This window comes from Cervus canadensis, chromosome 25 (assembly GCF_019320065.1).
Source record: "Cervus canadensis isolate Bull #8, Minnesota chromosome 25, ASM1932006v1, whole genome shotgun sequence".
NCBI lineage: Eukaryota > Metazoa > Chordata > Mammalia > Artiodactyla > Cervidae > Cervus > Cervus canadensis.
Window position 1 is genome coordinate 30,769,906 of NC_057410.1, and position 14,565 is coordinate 30,784,470.

A 14,565-nucleotide genomic window follows, 5' to 3' on the forward strand; every position below is an offset into this window, starting at 1 on the left:
AGGACGATAGTATATAGATATCTAGCTTAATAAGTTGTATGGTGACATTTATTGAGATGGATTAGAATGACATTAAAAATAAGTCAATGTGAATTTCAAGTAACCAGTAAGAAAAAGAGGAGAATTAGAACTTTTATGAGGATCTGAAAATTTCAAAGATGTGAAAGTTCATAGGGTCTCAAAACAAAATGGATGTTGAAAAATATGCTGTTAATTACACTTGTACTGATTTCCACAGTATCAAGTGAAGTTTAAAGACTAGGAATAAAGAAATATCGAAGTGGAGTTTGCTAAATACTGAAAATGAACTTAAAGACATTTGGATTGACTTTCAAAAAATATTGCTGGAATCTTACAATACATACAGTTTTGTAACATTCTTTAACTTGTTTTTTCACGTTATTTTTTCTACTACTAACTCCAAAACAGTTCAGTAAATGAATGCAGTAAATCATCCCAAATCTCGTATCACTGAACTTTTCCTTTGTTTCCAATATTTGCTGCTGGAGTAATATTATGAACATACTTTGAATATATCTTTGATTACTTTCTGAGATGAATCTATAAGCTAAAGTTGATGGAGTAAAGGGTACATAAAGACTGGTATTCATTGCTAAAGTGAAGTAGTTGACACTTTGACCACTGGTGTGAGTTCTCTCAAAGTCTTCACTGACAATGACTACTATCAACTTTCAAAATCCTTGGCAAAATACTTACTTATTTTTCTTTGTTACTTTCATTAGTAATAAGATTGAAATTTTTTATTATATTTATTGGCCATTTCTATTTCTTCTTTTATGAACTGGCAATTCATGCACCTGACCAATCTTCAATAGGTTTTACACATCTTAGTGTTCTTTATATAGAAAGAATTCAAGCCCTTTGCTTATAAATCATTGAATTCTCCCCCCTGCCCAGCCCCGAGCTTATTCACATTTAAAGGATTCAGCATTTAAAGTTTAGAAGTTTATGTAGTCAAATATATCCTTTTAAGAGACTTTTAACATATGAAAAAATTCTTGTTCTAAACAAGGATGTGGAAAATTTTCCAAGGGGTAGATCTTGTAAGTGCTTTACCTATGTTTGTTGAAACAAATGGCTAGTAAATAAAATCACACATTGGGTTCCTATTAAACTCATTTATCTTCAAATTCTAATTTAATTCAAGAAATACATATATTAAGAATTTTAAGTATTTTAACATCAGAATATAAGGATTTCCTCATCCAATCTTTATGATACTCTCCATTTTTAAAGGCAGCTTCACAAACACTAGTAAGACTATTATGGTAATGGTATCCGGCAAACAACAAAAGTGGTGGGTCAGGTGTACCACGTACATTCAGAAAGCACAGACACAACCCGAATGTATCTATCTTTTCTTTAGCCCTTCATGTCCATGAATGGATTACCTTCAAGGCAGGCAGGCTGAAGCCATCTGTAAGGTTATGTGCTTCCTCTTCTGAAATCTGCTCTTCACTAAGTCCAAGGCCCAGCTCCTTAAAAGGCACCACACAGATGTAGTTGGTTACATTGTCACTCTCGGAGTTCAGGGGGTAGGTTAAATTAGGTTAAGGCAATCAACAAAGCCTTTTCATTAAAGTATAAAGGGTACAATTTTTTAGTCACTAAATTGTGTCCAACTCTTTGGGACCCAATGAACTGCAGGATGCCAGGCTTCCCTGTTCTTCACTATCTCCCCAAGTTTGCTCAAACTCATATTCATTGAGTCAGTGATGCTATCCAACCATCTCATCCTCTGTTGCCCCCTTCTCCTCTTGCCCTCAATTTTTCCCGCCATCAGGGTCTTTTCCAATTAGTCGGCTATTAGATTTTAAGATTAGTTTCTTTTTAAAAAGTGATGTAAATCTCCTCAAAGTTCAGAAAAAAGATAAGTAGAGGTATCTGAACTTGGAGATTTACATCAGTTTAAAAAGAAATTAATCTTAAAATCTAATAGATTAATATACCTCAAATCTTATAGGAAATGTGAGAATAAAATATAACTAGACAGTTAAAAGTTCAACTCTTCACAAGTGCTAAAGTACTAATTTAGTTATTTTTGACATGTGCCTTTTGAAACTGTATTATGTACTTGACTGCATGGCTCAGGCCCTTACTATAGCAAATACTTCTCTTTACCTCCCCGTTTGCATACTGCAGGACATCATTACCTGATGATGATGATCTGAAAACATACAACTACTGATATAACACTAAGCCTGTTGCATCCAGGTTGTCTGACACAGGCTGCTGTTCTTCTGTCTCCCTCCTCCTCATGGCAGCTACCAACTTTACTATGTGATTTCCTCCTCTTCAATTGTTTTTGTAAAGAATCATATCCATACAATTCTTAATATTAACATTTGAACTATTCATGCATTTATAGCATATTCCTATTTGGTCATACTATAATAATCTTTTGATACAGTACTAGGCCAAATTTATAAATATTCTATTTAAATATTTTATATTTCCATTGGCAAGACTGGTCTGTAGTTTTTATTCTGTGTATTACATCATGTTTTAGAAGTGAGATTATAGTATCTGCATAAATAAAATGATGTAGAGTAGCTTTCTATCTAACCTTCTCTATGGTCTAAAATAGTTTTTTGTTAAATTATAAAACCATCTGGACCAGGGAGTTAAACATTTTTTTCATTCACTTAGTTTTTGAATAAGTAAGGTATTTATGGGATTAAAATTTTACAAGGTATTGTAAAAACTGCTTGCTACCTCTCTCTCTTAGCCACCTAGTTCCTCTACCCAAAAGCAAAGGCAATCACTGTTACCAGTATCTATGTATACTTTAAGATATTTTATGATTATAGACATACATAAAAGAAAATCTAAACATAAATATGTATGTCTGTGGGTATACATATGAATATATACACATGCACACACATACTTCTTTATCCCCTCATACACACATATTACGCTCCCTTCTATGCACAAATGGAAGGGTAGCATAAATACTGCTGTGTGCACTTCGTGTATTTAACAACATTCCACAACATTATACCAAGAACTTTTACTACTTTATAGCTGCATGTTTTCCCACTGCTTATATATATAACCAAGGGTGTTTTCTTTTTTAATGGAATTCTTTTTATTATATGTCTAATCTAGAGTTTCTTAATTCTTCCTAGGTCAGTTTTTGAGATTTGTATTTTGATATGAAATGACCCATTTCCCCCTACAGTTTCAAAGTGACGGCCAGAAAGTCACATATGTGCCCAGTCGCCCTTCCCTTATGTAGTAATTTTAGCTTCTTGCTCTGTTCTCGTTACTAACCTTGTGTATTTTTATTCTTTTTACTTTGAACAGGCATGCTAGGGTTTATATAATGTATTAAGTCTTCTCAAAGAAATACTTGGTAGATAATACTTTTTAATTTCTTAAGGTTTCCCATGTGAAGAATGTGATCTGGCCCCTGCCTAATTCTGGATCGTATCTCATACTCCAACTCCCACCTTGCTGTGCTCCTGTCTTGGAGTATGGTGATCCTTTTTCTATACTTCGATCATGCTAAATTCATTCCTGCCACAAGATCTTTATACTTGCTGGTGCATCTGACTGGAACTCCATCTCAGGCCTCCATTTAATGTGAAGGCCTTCCCTTATTATCCAATCAAAAACAGCAACCTACCAAGCACTTTCTATCCTATTCCCCTGGCTTTTTTTTTCTTTATAGCAAACATCTGAAAATTTTCTGTTCACTTTTTACTTATCATTCACTAGAACACAAACTCCCTAAAAACAAGGATCGTGTTTATCTTGTTCATTGCTAGGTCCCTTGTACCTAGAAAAGTGACTGGCACTGGGAATTCATACAATCTACAATCTTTGTTAGGCCCCCTCACCTGCCCCCACCCCACTTCTAAGAAATTATAAGCTCCCCGAGGCAGGAACCATGTCTGCTATGTTGATCACTGCTATCTAGTGACTAGCATATTGCTTGGCATTAATATTCACTAAATGAATAACTCCTGGCAGTTACCATGCCACACTGTCATGTCTCTATTTCCTTCTATATCTTGCTTCCTTCTACTTGAAATACAGATTTTTTCTCCCAAGGTCAACTCCAACTCATTCCTTGAGGGTCAGCTCAGGTGTTGCTTCCCTGAAAGCATTCTGTGACTTCACAGGCCAAGTACATTGTCCTGCTATGCTGGAAGGCACCCCAGGCACGATACTGTATTATGAGTATTTACTGACTATACTCAGAAGTTTTTAGAAGTAGCCAGTAAAGGTTTTTGCTCTGTCTTCCTAGCACAATGCAGCCAACTATTTAGGCAGTAAGGGAACTGAACAGACAAGTTCCTGACTAAAATCAAAGTACTTTCTCTCAATATCCAAAGTGGTAGTACAGTACAGTATCTGTGCGTGTGTATATAAATCTAGATATAGTATATCTATACATATATAGAAAATGCTTAAAAGTCCTAAGTCCTACAGTGAAGACACAATTTTATCTCTTACTAATTGTGTGACAATGGGTAAATCTCATATAAAGTAGTGATTTTATTTCATTTTCTCATTAAGTGGGGTAAGAAAATCTAGCCGGAAAGGTTTGTAAAAGGATATAATGATAAGCTTTTAAGCATTATATTCATCAATGTCACAGTATCCAACATACTGAAGGTACAAAGTAGTTTTTACATTCCATTTATTCGTTATTTATCTATGAATTTTAACTAAAATAAAGATCTTATACACTTTTATTTTCTGACTAGTAGAACTAATTTCCTATTTTAGTAAATTTAAGAGACAGACTTAATTGTCACACAGTCTCTAAGTGCTTATTATACACCGGACACTGTCTAAGCACTTTATATACAATGATTCATTTGATCTAACAAAAACAGTCAGGAGGATTGTTAGTTTTGTCATTCTACAAATAAATAAAGCAAGGTACATAGAGTTAAAAAACTTGCTTATGGTCACTGACACAGTAACTGATACAGCCAAAATTCAGAAAGTCAATCTGACACTAGAGCCTCTGTTTTTTTGAAAGGGGAAGGATTCTGCTGCCAGTTTTTTTCCATATCATGACGCAAATTTGCCATGTTCAGTAATTTGAAAAAATGTGTGACCTGGAGAAGCCAGGTTCTCTTGACCTTATTATTTGGACCAGTAAAGGAAGGGACATCAAGTTTTTTCCTTGTTAAAAATGAGCCACATGCGAGCAGAAGAACTTTCTTCCTGTCCATTATTGTCATTCCCCCTGGAATGCATCTCCAGTTTTAAAATAGAAGTGATGATGGAAATCAGCTTCAAAATAGGCGATTTCAGTTTACAGTTAAGTTTTACAGGATGCAGCTATAATATCTATATTCAGGACTCTGGAAACATTGCTTATTCTTACATATAGACAGAAAAGGATATTTTTTCAGCATATATAGGGTAGCTAGCCTCGCTGCTTGAAAGTTGGCTCTGACAGTTCTGTAGACAGCTTTCCGAAGACCGATGAGATGCTGACTGGGATGCTGTCCAGCTTTATTAAATGGGCAAGCAGCACTGACCCTGTCAAGCAAACTTGAAAAGTAAAATGTGATACAACTGTACAGGTGTCCTAAAGTTTTTGTTTTCTAAATCCACAAAATTCTATTAAACAGGAAAAAATTCTTTTTTCATTAGAAAATGGTTATAAATATTCCAACTCAGGTCTCATAAATAGATATTTCCCTGACACATATATAGCCACCAGAAAAAAGACAATTGAAAAGAGAATACTTCCTCTGATACAGGGGGAGCAATTAATTTTAATCGAAATAATAGTAGAAATGTAGGGATATTTATTTATGATACTAACTTTTTAATATAGATACTCTACTGCTAGAATATACCAAAGTGGTACTACCTTACATTTAGTTTTCAAAAACCTGGTATCTACAGTAAGTAGGAAAGCCTTAATTATAAACTTTCATGTTCTCAATATGCATTTACATATGTTTATCAATCATATTTTTGGTCATTTGTACAGAAAATTCAAATACTGTATAGAAATACATTCTGTACATTCATAAAAGTAGGGTAAAATTACTTACCCACCTGCAGCCACTGGCACCTACCTACTCAAAATGAAGTAGGGGACGCAGAGAGAGCGCCAGTGGCCAACAGGGGAATGCAAGTAGAAAGGCAAAGGAAGGGTTACGAGGTAGGAGCATAGCTACTCTCAGAACTGTTCAAGAGGAAGCACATGGGGGACTGCCTATGTGCAACCATGCCATATAATGTATGATGCTTTTATAAATGAAATTATGATTTCACATTACAGTTTTCCAGACAATAGGCTTTCACCTAACTAGTAACCACTAGACAAAATATTGGAATTTATAAATTTATTATACTATAACCACAAATTCGTAAAATAAGGCATCTAACTCAAAACTTAAAAAAAATGTTAAACCAAATTAAAACACATTCAGGCATTAAAAATCTATAAAAAACAGGACAATGACTGATAGAGGCAAAGAAGGGTTCAATTATTTGCTAGAGAGGAAAAACTGAGGCAGAATAAAACAGCACTAATATTTTCAACATATGGACACTATTGTTTGTGTTCCATTTTACTCAGTCTTAACAACGAAAATATTTCTAAAAAATTATGATTCAAAATTTATTATTCCTCATAATTTTTCAATCCATTTACATTAGATGGACACAAGTACAATTTTTCCAAAATTTTTTCTGTCTGCATTTGAGTAGATATATATCATAATCCAGAAGGAAATCATGCTTAACTGGCCCATTTTAGCTCTTCATTCTAACTGTATACATATGGATAAAAATGGAACAAGGACAAAAGGCACAGAACCATCAACACAAGGCTAAGCAATAATTGGACACAGAGCCACTCTGCTTAACCAGTCAGTCCTCTTAATAAAATGTTGTACAAGTCAAGAATGAAAAGGAGCTATTACTTTTACTTAGTATAATTTTTAACTTTTAAAATTTGACATTCAATATTTGTTATGCTCTATCAATAAGTGGACTTTACAACGGAAGGACCAAAATTAACAGACACTGAGGGCTGTTACATTTTGAACTGAGCAGAAAGAGAAGTTATAAAAATCTCTCTCATGTCTCAGAAGTTTTAAACATTATTCCAAAACACAACAGAGTGAAGAATGAGATGACTACTGGAGACTCTTCTACTTCCCTATTTCCTGATGTTCCAAATACAGCTTTTATTCAAGATTATTTAGGTTCTTCTCCAGAGCACAGCAGAGTGAAGGAAGTAATGACCACCCAAAGTTCTTCTGCCCACCTCTTTTCATGACTTTCCAGATACAACTAATTAAGAGCAATAATTTTTCTTTACCATATACTTACTTCCTCCCACCTATAGGCTACAAAGGTTATATAAATTATTAAATATACTACAGTACAACTGCCATGTGTGAGTATTTAGGCGGCAGTGTACAGGAAACCAAATTTGAGTCAGATGGGATGAACTTGAATATTTGCTCAACCATTTATAACTGCATGCCTTTAGCTGTATGCAATATTGTCTAGAACAGTATATGGAACAAAACTGGTGCTTTCTCTTTAATAACACAATAAATAGGCTGTCTATCTGGTACCTTAGCACACTTACAGCTAGACTAATGAATATTTAATTTCCTGTATTAACTATCAGTGAGAGCATATGAGAGTGTCAGTGCCACAATACCTCCTAATATTAACCTACAGAATATTATTAATACATGGCAAGATTTTTCAGAATGAATTCATGTGAGTTCATCTATCATGTAAACTGAGTAAAGAGAGCATCTGGGGGTGAGTAAAGGGAACAAATATTTATTGGGTAAATATTGCATGCAAGGGTTTTATATATATATATATATATATATAAAATATTAAGGTCTCTATATTATCTCATATAACCACATGGTAACACAGAGAAATAATCATGATTCTCAAAGCACTTTGGTTTCTCAAAGTAAATAAATAGACTCACACTACTTATTAAATCTAGCATATAATGTATTTATTTCTTCACTTAGTAGTTAACAGACTTTAATAAATACTAAAGAGAAACCTAGTTTTTTTTGTAAATACAATACAGAAATGAAAATAGGTAATAAATATTCTAATTTAACTAGGTAGTAGAAAATAGTTATTTAAAAAATAAAATGAAAAATGAACTCACAGTGTAAATCCTCTGGAAATGACTTCAGTTTCTTGAATGAGACGTAAAGCTTTTCTCACAAGGTTAGTAAAACCTCGGCTATTTGTTACTATATCTTCCAAATAGACATTGTATTTTTTTAGAGTTATTTGTAGTTTTGCTGTCCTCCATAATCGCAAAGATCTTATGATCAGATAAACAAATAGAATCACTCCCCATACCAGCCAGGAAGATACAATCCACCAAGTGGGAAGCATAACAAGCAAACTAATGAAGGCAAATACCACTGAGACATCCCTGGAACAGAGAAACCAAGAAAATTATATCCATCAGTCTAGAGAAAGATGAGTTTCTCTAGTCAGTTTTCTAAAATAGATAAAATGCTAGCTTCTCTATAAACTATGACTTTATAAAATATGACATTTTAAAAAATAACTTGAAACAGTTAAAAAATATCTAGTACCACTATCTAGTTGCTAGATACCACCGTCTAAAGCTAATAAGTTTAGGTGATCGATATATATAGGTGTCTTCTGAATAAACTTTTTTTTAAAGATACGTACTCTTTAACCTAAAAACAATTACAGATTTTAAAATCTGATTTTATAAATATAAAAGTAAAAAGCTTTAATTGTACTAGTTTTTAATACTAAAAACCTTATCAGCTATATTCCAATACAAAATAGTTAAAATAATTAAAAATGTTTCATATTTGGAGATATAAATAAATTTTTTCCTAAAATCAGACTCTAATTATTTGTGCAAAAACATATAATATCTCAACAAACTATAAGCATTTTTCCAATTAGAAATACTATACACTTTGTAATTGCTTTGAATAAAGTCATCTAATTTTAAGTTGTCATCATTACAATTCTGGAATATAGATCTTCATTGAAGACCATAATATGCACAAGCTTTGTACTTTCATACTGCTTTAAGTGAAATCAAAATACATCTGATATTTTTTAATTTAGGCAAATTATAAACCTATAAATTTCTTTCAAGCAGTGAAGGCTTTGATGAAAACGTTTACATATAAGAAGGCAAATATAGGGGAGTTGTATCTAAGGATATCCAAGAAACATCATCATTAATACTTGAAGATAGTTACAGTCAAACTATAAAGAAAATAACATATGAGAATATTTAATAGATATTTAATATTTGCCTGCCAAAATCTCCCTTGGAATTAGGCAATATTGGTAATATCATAGCAAAATCTCATCATATACTTTTATATATTTATAGCAAAACCTGTAAAGGATTTATAGGCCTCAGAGTTGCTTAATCACCTTTGTGGTCAAAGGAATACAAAGTTGTAAAATTCTGAAAACCTATGATTCCTTTTAGCGGCTCCTTAAGTTCTTAAATTTTTAAATGGTACAATGCTGTACACTTCATCATGACAGTACCTGAGTAACTACACATTTGGAAAACACTATACATGGCTACCTGTTACAAAACGAAGCATTTGTCAACATGACAGGAAAGACAGGTAAATTCAGAACACTGAGGCCAATGAATGTAACTGCCCATGTAACTTGAACAGTTTGAGCAATAATTTAGTTCATTTAATAAGCTCATACTTTAATAGAAAGAGGATATTACAGTTTTGAGTATATAATTCCTTGTTACTATACATATATGTATTTCTTTCTTAATAGATGATGGCCCAGCACTTGTGCATTAAACACAAACACTTCAAGTGTGGACAAGTTTTAAGACAATTTGAATTGTCTATGTTCCCTATTATCTCATCTCACCTAACAAAGTAGGAATCGACTGTTTATCTCCATGTCTCATACTCTCCTGGGTGTCTCTACAATGTAATTATTATATAATCTATTAAGGGTAAAGAAACATGAAGAACTGGCTAGGACTTCATGCACACATGTGTATAAGAGAGATTCTTTTTTGGCATATGTTAATCCTGCTTATTGGGCTGTTATACACAGAACTAATTACACTGAGTTGCAAGTACATAATAATCAAACTGGATGTTTCTTCCCACTTTCATTTTAAATGAAATCTCACTTCCCATTTTCATTTTAAATCCTCTTTTTTGAAACCTCTGGCATATCATTATATTAATTATAATGCTAAAATGTTTATAATGCCTTTATAATGGAGAGGATGATGACAGATTTCCTCTGCTAATACTCTAAATGTAAACAAAGGATAGATGTTTTCTGGACAGTACCAAATATTAGGGGTTGCCAGGGAGCAAAATGTTGGGAGGTGTCCATTTTCCTGTTGTTGAGGTTGCCCTGCAGACAGGATACTGGGATCAAGCAGCTCAATCAGCTCCACATCCTCTTGTAACAGGACTTCCTGTTGCAGGATAGTATGGAGTGAGTCGAGTCGGAATCCAGTATCCTTGCCATTGAAAGACCAGAAGAGAGGTATTAATACACACATAATTTTGTGTTAAATATTAAGCTCCTACCATGCTAATAAAATTAGAGGTGTTTATTTACAGTATAGACTCCAAGAAGAAGAAATTATAGTCAGTTTTCAATCTGATGTACAAGGTTATATTTTCACAATAAATATGAAGCAAAAAAAAAACAGAGGTAGACATCACTGAGCCACATATTGAGTGAAATATGTATTTTTTATAGATTAATAAACCTGTTAAGCCTAATTAATTAAATGGCTGCAAAACAACATGGAAAATATAATCCTCTAACAGATATGCTGTCCCTAGACACAGTAACAATATAGCCAACATCTAAGAATAACATCAGCAGGATCAAGGCTTTCTAAAAATGAAACATTCAAATATTAAAAAAATACATCATTAAGGAATATAATACAAAATGACCCTAATGTGTGCATAGCATTTTATAGTTTACAAAATGCTTTCACATATATCAGCTCGTTTATTTCTCCCTCTTTCCCTTTTATCCATCTATTAAAGAATATCTTATAACATACCAGGCAACATGCTTGACACCAAAAGCACAAAAAAATAAACAAGACATACAAGTCTTTACTCTTAGAGAGTTCAGAGTTTAAAGGAGAGGGCTGAAAGGTAAGCAGTTAAAATATAAAGTGCAGACAAGTGTGACGAGGTTTAACTAGGTTATTATGCAAACGGCACTGAGGGAACAAACTGCCACAAAGAGAAGGTGAAAAAGCCTAAGTGTAGTTTTAAAGAATATACAAGAACTGAGCAGATGAAAGAGTGGGAAGAATGGGATGAGACAGAATGAAAGCAAGCCTCGTCTAGCGTGGGGACCTGTAAGTGATCAGTATTAGTTTTGGGCAGAGCGCCCCTGGTGGAGAGATGAGATGAGGTAGCAATGTCAGAGCAGCTCTCACAGTTGACCCTGTCACGTACATTATCATTTTCTGTCCATGCTATAGAGGAAAAACTGAAGCTCAGAGAGACTAAGTAACATTCCAGAATTCTGATTTTAAATCATATGTCTTTGGTAGTTAGTTGATTCTGCTTCCCTGAATATAGTCAGTCTTCTCTATCAGAAAATTTAAATTTTTATTTTGCATTAGATTCAGGAATAGAATGATCCTCTTGTATGATAAAAAATAAAGAGAACTTGCAATGGACAAGGCCTTTAGCAATCAAAGTAAAATCAGTTAGGTCTAGGGTTTCCTCTTCTTAGTTAATCATTCCCAGACCACAGAATCTAGCCCGAGCTCATCATGAGGACATGAAGGCAGTGATCCGTACACTACAAGTATATATCCTCTTGATCATGGGTTGTACACATCACTTTCAGAGAAGAATATTTTTAATATGAAGCCTATTTGGATATATTTCTTATCAATAATAATAATAATAATAAAATCTCAGTGAAATGCAGATCTTCTGTTTAGCCTGATATGGATTTTACCACCTACTGATATTCCCTGGACGTACCTCTGCAGCACTTTTATGGCTCATGTTTGAACCACTGCTTCCTCTCTTCCTCTCTTTTACAATCCTAACGTTAGGAACTACTTAATTTTTTGAGATTCCATCCCACTTTCATAAACAGAGAACAGCACGACTTACTTTATACTACTGTTGAGGGTGGGAAGGGGGACAGGCTGGAGAATATCGACAGCATGTGGGCAGTGGGAGGCAGGGAGGGCAGTGGGTGGAACAGGGTAGTTTTTCAAGTAGTCCTTGAAATAAATCTTCATGTATTGGCCTTACAATTTGGTTTGGATTCCCCCATCAGACAGAACCATATTCAGATGTAAATATAAAAAATAAAACTTTTGCTACAAAAACTTGAAAGCAGGCCTTTTATGAGACTTCTATGTACTTATATATGGGTAAGTTTAAAAGAAGCCTAATTAAACGAAGGCCAACACTGACAGAGAGGGGGAAGCTATTAACATGCTGCTGCTGCTGCTAAGTCGCTTCAGTCGTGTCCGACTCTGTGCGACCCCACAGACGGCAGCCCACCAGGCTCCTCCGTCCCTGGAATTCTCCAGGCAAGAACACTGGAGTGGGTTGCCATTTCCTTCTCCTATGCATGGAAGTGAAAAGCAAAAGTGAAGTCGCTCAGTCATAGATGGGAGCTATTCCTCTACACAGGCTCTCTTATGGACCTGCTGCTTTATCAGGAACTCACTTTCTTCAACACCACTCCTTGGCATCAGATCTGCTGCAAAACTGGGATAAAGCCTCCCCAAAACCAGTGTGATCTGAGGTAGTATTGATAGTATTGGTGCTCTGTACTAGGGGGCAGGGGGAGAAGTGTGCTATGTGAACTTTGGCTTACCCTCAACAAGTCTTAGTGTCAAGACTTAGTGCCTGGGTTTATATCCTGGTCCCACAACTTAAGCAAGTTAATAATTTTTCTGTTCAGTTTCCTCATCTGCAAAGAGGATAATAATAGTATCCACTTCATAGGGTTGCTGCAAGGATTAAATAAGTCAGTATTTATAAACTGCTAAGAATATCTGGTGCACAGTAAGCACTATGTAAGTGTTAGCTGTTAGTGTTAGTACATATGAAATACTTAAAAATACAATAAAGAAAAGCATTATAATATAAAAACTTACAGAACATAGCACACTAATTATTACAAGGTTGCTGTAGAAAAGAGATCCAACAGGCCCTGAGGAACAGCTAGTACTGCTTATTGAAAAGATTCCAATAATCGAAACATGGAACACAATTCACAGCATAATAGTACATATATAGAGACTAGGCAAGGAATAAACAAAAAGGAAGACTACACTGGGCTGATGAAACATTGGTGGATAAAACTGGAAAGGTAGATTAAGGCCAAATTATGCAAGCACTTTCATGACAGTCAAAGTGATGAACTGGACTTGACTTGGTAGGTAGCAGGTATCTTTTTAGAATCTAAACAGGGAAACAGCATGAGAAGATAACTTAGGAAGAATACTGCCTGGATGGAATGAAGAGTATGAGAAGCACTGCTAAAGAATAAAGAGATTTCTATTGTGGCCCCACATATTCATGTGTCAATATACTTCAAAGATCTTACACACTTTAAAATATATAGTGCTATTTAATTAAGCTGATGAGGATCAGGTGAGACAACTTCTGGGCAAGCACTTTACAGGCTAAAAAGTGCTTAGAGAGTGCCAATACCACTAGTATCATAGTTGCTATTAAATTTTTTTTTTTAATCTTTAAGAAGAAAAGTACTACTTTCATGAAAATGAACAATAATAAAATGTTCAGATATCATGGAGCAATTGCCAGTATCTTTATAAAAGGAAAGAGGGGCTCATTCAATATCTGTATAGCTAACAAAACTTTAAATATTTTATAATCAAGGGAAAAAAGTCAAGCAACTTCATGCCAGATGCCAACTGGGCAATTCCTTATTCTATTACTTGTGAACTATTTCTCAGGTATGTACTTCCTAAAATTCTCCATAATCTAGGCACAAAAGAGATGCATACAAAAGCTGGCACTTTAAAGTGAAACATGACATGAAGTCTGCATGTGGCCAGTGACAAAGATCCAAGAATGAAAAGATCAGGACTACACACTATGATTAAACCGCAGAAATATGTATATGCACCCATACACCTTACCACAGGGCTTCCCTCAGGGCCCAGCAAAGAATGGGCCGTGTAAAGAATCTGCCCACGGTGCAGGAGATGCAGGTTTGACCCAGGGGTGGGGAAGATCCCCTGGAGGAGGCCATAGCAACCCACTCCAGAATTCTTACCAGGAGAACCCCATGGACAGAGGAGCCTGATGGGCTACAGCCCAGGAGGTCACAGAGAGTCAGACATGACTGAAGAGGCCAAGCACATACCTTACCACAGTCCTAGTATCGCTGAAGAATGAAAATGGCTCCACCTGGATAGAGACGATACTCTACATAGATGAAAGGATACTTCATTGACCTTCTCAAAACCCCTATGAAGATAAACCTAAACAGAGAACCTGCCCAAATGGATTGCTAAAAAGGTAATTTTAG

General features: G+C 34.7%; 1 protein-coding gene across 12 annotated transcripts in view; it reads right to left on the reverse strand.

The window, feature by feature from the left end:
• VEZT (vezatin, adherens junctions transmembrane protein) overlaps positions 1-14,565 on the reverse strand; it is a 67,603-nt gene that overhangs the window by 20,880 nt on the left and 32,158 nt on the right. For 4 of the 12 annotated variants that reach the window (XM_043446377.1, XM_043446387.1, XM_043446379.1 and 1 more), the window contains 4 exons: positions 10,344-10,519; positions 8,162-8,437; positions 5,392-5,541; positions 1,413-1,560 (listed from right to left, as the gene is read on the reverse strand). In XM_043446377.1, the coding sequence (XP_043302312.1) occupies positions 1,413-1,560; positions 5,392-5,541; positions 8,162-8,437; positions 10,344-10,519 (750 nt within the window). Of the gene's footprint in view, positions 1-1,412; positions 1,561-5,391; positions 5,542-8,161; positions 8,438-10,343; positions 10,520-12,879; positions 14,253-14,400; positions 14,505-14,565 lie in introns of those variants that run through there. The other 8 variants (XM_043446378.1, XM_043446388.1, XM_043446389.1 and 5 more) reach the window with 5 other exon arrangements.